Raw genomic sequence first — 4928 nt, 5'->3', positions numbered from 1 at the left:
ACTATGATATGAATAAGCCAATGAGTGTACTGGTTGTTTAAATTTTTTTGGTATCTCACTAAGTGTCAGTGTTATGACAATTTCTATTAAAAAAGAAAAAGCTAAGGGTAGGTGAAAAAAACGTTTACACTCGACAAAGTTTTTTATGTACGAAATATACCCTCACGAATTTTGAATTGGAGAGAATAGAATACTCTAGGTTCTGACCGATCGAACCGGTAACAATAAATAATAATAATAGTACAGTATGTTTTAAATTTTTGGGAGTGAATTTAATTTGCATGTGGAGTGAATTTAGTGTGAATTTCTAAGGATTTTGTTCCCTTTCTCACATCAAAAGAACAAGTACTAGTAGAAGAGAAGATAATAATCTATCCCGTAGATTATATATACCGACCTTAAAGACAATTATCATTATTAGTTTAATGATAAACTTTATCCTGTAAACTTGAAAAACGTTTCATTTCATTTTCATCTTCTTTCTTAATTTTCAAAGAAACGTTTTGGACTCTGATTTGACGAGTTTTTTCAGAAAACCGAAGTCCATTATCTTTACTTTATCAGACAAATTTTATTGGCGATGGAATCGATTGTTTTCTTATCACGATACAATCGCCCAACGATTTTATCGTTCCATGTTTCTTTTTGTGTTGTATAGGTTTGTTTGATCAGAATAATAATGGTGATAACAACATTCATTTCTCTGTGTAGATCTATCTAAGCTCACTTCTAAGGTAATTAATCATCTAATCCCTCCAAGTTTGAATTTTTTTGAAATGTTTTGTCGTTTTTATATATTTTGATGTTAGTATTTTGATATAAACACTGATCATTGTGAATACAGTAACAAAAGTGCTTACTTCTTATGATCATATTGCTTAGTTTTTGTTCTGTTCAAATCCCTCTTTTGTGTTTCCTTTGAAGATGAACATGCAAATCATATAAAAATAAGTTTCTGTTTTGTTTTGTTCTTTTTTGATGAATTTGTTGTTCAATCTTATGTTAGGTTGTTGATTGGATTCTTATTGTAAACTCATCTATCACTTCCCAAGATGAGTTTGATTTGAGAAATCTTTTGGGGTTATCTTTACCCAAAATTGCTCCTGTGATCTATCACTTCCTTTTTCTTATATAGGATTTCTTTTGTTGGTTCATCTTAAATTAGATTTTATGTCGAAAACAGATATTGCTTGTTAGATATTTATTTCTAAAGTTAGAACATTTTGCTTCCTAATTTGGCTTAAATTTTCCTTAACTATTCTTACTAATAATTCTTCAAAGTCTTTGGTTGTTGGGATCCTTGTTGTTGACTTCACTTCCTTAGCTTTCTGTGTTATTACACAGAGATCCTTTGACACTTTTCTTCTGAATTTCTATGACAAAAATTACCTATTTGATCCCGTATACTTCATTTAATCCGTGAAATGCTACAGTTGATTTTAGGATCTGGGTGACACATTTTTGTGCTTGCTTTTCAGGTATATTTCCAGTTTTCAGAAGCATGTATCTATTTTTTTCTTCATATAATCATAATATTAATGTTTCAATGTTCTGTGTTGTGATTTCCATGTTTGTCCTTCATACTTCTTGTTGTCTGAAGCATGTATATCTTATTTCTGATTGTCTATTATTATTACTAGTAGTATTAGTGTGTCTAACTAATGTTTTGTTGTTGATTCAGTAATTTTGATTGTCGTCTCTTATGATTATCATTTGTTATCAGGTAAAGTCCATTTATTCGAAGAATGTGCGGTGGTCCAGATTCAACACAATCAAAATCCTCATCAATATCACCTACTTCTTCAGAAGAAACAAAATTGCCCACCAAAAGCATGAATCAGTTAACAATTGATACTGAAGAGTCTAATCTACTTGAGCTTGCCGCTAATAATGATCTTGATGGATTTAAACGACTGATTGAGCGTGATGCTTCTACTGTTGATCAAATTGGTCTCTGGTATGGCCGGCAGAAAGGTTCAAAACAGATGGTTCTTGAGCATAGGACACCTTTAATGGTAGCAGCAACTTATGGTAATGTTGATGTACTTAAGTTCATCCTCTCTTTTTCGGAGGCCGATGTAAATCGTTCCTGCGGTCCGGATAAGAGCACTGCCCTTCACTGTGCTGCTTCAGGTGGATCTATTAATGCTGATGAAGTCGTCAATCTGCTTTTACTTTCTGGCGCCAATGCAAGTTCAGTTGATGCTAATGGTTGTCGGCCTGCTGATGTTATTGTTGTTTCTCCGAAATTACCTAACTTAAAAGCTTCGTTAGAGACCCTTCTTTCTATCAATGGTTCTGATGTTTCCGCTACTGAACGCAATCTTCGAGTTTCTACCATCTGCCTCAGTTCCAGCCCGTCCTCCCCTGAAAATGGCTCTTCATCTTCTGTTTCAGATCTACCTGATTCTCCGACTATGAATGTTGATGATCTTCACGTGTCTGCAAATCTAGAGAAAAGGGAATATCCAATTGACCCATCTCTTCCTGATATAAAAAACAGCATCTATTCAACTGATGAGTTTCGAATGTTTTCCTTCAAGATCCGGCCATGTTCCCGAGCTTATTCCCATGACTGGACTGAATGCCCTTTCGTTCATCCCGGTGAAAACGCCAGGAGAAGAGACCCGAGAAAGTTCCATTACAGCTGTGTGCCATGTCCAGATTTCCGAAAGGGTGCATGCAGGAGAGGAGATCTTTGTGAATATGCTCATGGAGTTTTTGAGTGCTGGCTTCATCCTGCACAGTACAGGACACGGCTTTGCAAAGATGGAACAAGTTGTACGCGCCGAGTTTGCTTTTTTGCCCATACATCTGAGGAGCTTCGCCCACTTTACATGTCCACTGGCTCTGCTGTTCCTTCTCCAAGGTCCAGTGCTGTAGCCATGGACATGGCTGCTGCCATGAATCTCTATCCTGCATCTCCTTCTTCGGTCTCAACAATGTCGTCTTCACCGTTCGCTTCTCCTATGTCTCCATCAGGCAACAACATTTCTCATTCATCCTTGGCATGGCCACAACCAAATGTCCCAGCTTTGCATCTTCCTGGATGCAACCTTCAATCTAGTCGTTTGAGATCATCTTTCAATGCGAGAGATATTCCCCCTGAGGAGTACAGCATGTTGCAGGAGCAACAACAACTTTTGAGTGAATTATCCTGTTTTTCGCAGCAACAACGCCTGAACTCTCCTTCATTAAACAGCCCCATCAGGACGAAAACACTAACATCGTCCAACCTCGAAGAGCTCTTTGCGGCAGAAATTACTAGATCTCCAAGGTATGCTGACCGAGTTACATCGTCAGGTGGGTTTTCCCCATCTCACAAATCTGCCGTTTTTAGTCAATTCCAGCAGCAGCAGAGCATGTTATCACCTATCAATACAAATGTATTCTCTCCTAAGAACGTCGATCAGTCCATGTTACAGGCATCCTATGCTTCTCCAGGTAGGATGTCTCCTCGTAGCATGGAGCCAATCTCACCAGGTAGTGCTCGGCTACCCGTATTTTCTCAGCGCGATAAACATCAGCAGCAGCAGCAACTTCGAAGTTTAAGTGCTCGTGATCTTGGATCAAATTCGTCTGCAGTTGTAGGATCTCCAGTAAACCCTTGGTCAAAATGGGGATCCCCTAATGGGAAACTAGATTGGGGTGTTCAAGGAGATGAATTGGGTCACTTACAAAGATCGAATTCACTTGAGCCTGGACACAATGGTGTGGAGGAGCCTGATCTATCATGGGTTCACTCGCTTGTCAAAGAATCTCCACCAGAAATAAAAGGTAATGTGATGCCTACATCCCCCCCTGCATCATCTGGTGAGGGTACAAATTCTAACTTGCAAAACGAGTCTGTCGACAACTCAGTTTTAGGAGCTTGGCTTGAGCAGATGCAGCTGGATCAGCTTGTTGCTTAGTGCCAACTTCCTCAGTTTTTTACTGAGATGGTATTAGTGTTCTAAATGGGAGGAACCAAGAAAGAAGAGTATAAATACTTTATTTATTGGGGTTAGTTGGAGGGTAAGAGGATTCAGGGCAGAGGAAAAGAAAGGGATAAAAGAGAGGATGAACTGGAGGTAAAAGGATAGGAAATTCATTTTCATCGGATTTTATTGTTGGCAACAGGGAAGTCGGAGATAGAAACCTACCTAGAGTTGAACTCAAATGCTTAACCTGGTTAGGTACTTCTCTGTTCTCTCCCATTATTTAAATTACTATTGCTGGTCCTTTTTCAACTCATTTATCTGTTTTGTTTTACAATGTGGAGACAAGGGAAAGTAATTAAAGAGCTTGGAAACAAAAGGCATTGTTTGTAACAAATTCTTCCCTTGTCTCTTTTATTACTATAATTATTATTTTAATCTTTATTTAAAACTAGTTATTTGGTTTAAAAATATGTAATTTTATGGAGAAAATCAGAAGAAGAATTAGAAGAGTGTTCTGACCTGGTCAGTGTACTATTATGATCTTTGAAGAATTGATTATAACCGGGTGACTGTGGTCTAGTAGGATATAGAGTGATGGGCAAAAACGGGGTTTACATGTATATCTGGTTGGTTCCTTATTATTGGCTTATTCTTTGATGATGGTGTAACATGGAATTTTACAAATTCTTCTAATTATAATTATTATTATTATATATTTATTATTATAATTATCACTTTCAATATTTTTGGTGTGATGAGTTTGATTTCTATATTAGCATTGTCATCACATTCCCTTTCATTCTCACTTTTTATCTGCTTTTGCTTTTCTCCATTTCTGGTTATGGGAATGCATCATTGGTGGATCCTAAATAATAGTGGAAGATAGTGGGAGTTGGTTTCGATATAATTTTATATAGTATAATGTGGAGCGTGGGTGGATCTGATGCTGTTGAGTTGGATTCGTCATCATCAATATCCTGGGTTTTTTTTTGTGGAAATCCACTTTAG

The 4928-nt window shown here is 37.3% G+C and overlaps 1 protein-coding gene across 1 annotated transcript; it reads left to right on the top strand.

Annotated features, from left to right (window-relative positions):
• Window positions 1-358: 358 nt before the first annotated feature.
• LOC113308227 (zinc finger CCCH domain-containing protein 30-like) lies at window positions 359-4613 on the top strand. Its single transcript, XM_026556707.1, has 2 exons — window positions 359-734; window positions 1724-4613. Exon 2 carries the CDS (start codon window positions 1746-1748, stop codon window positions 3909-3911), a length of 2166 nt encoding a protein of 721 aa, XP_026412492.1. The 5' UTR covers window positions 359-734; window positions 1724-1745; the 3' UTR covers window positions 3912-4613.
• The last annotated feature ends 315 nt before the right edge of the window (window positions 4614-4928 follow it).

This window comes from Papaver somniferum, chromosome 9 (assembly GCF_003573695.1).
Source record: "Papaver somniferum cultivar HN1 chromosome 9, ASM357369v1, whole genome shotgun sequence".
NCBI classification, from domain to species: domain Eukaryota; kingdom Viridiplantae; phylum Streptophyta; class Magnoliopsida; order Ranunculales; family Papaveraceae; genus Papaver; species Papaver somniferum.
This window is presented reverse-complemented; position numbering and strand designations above follow the sequence as displayed.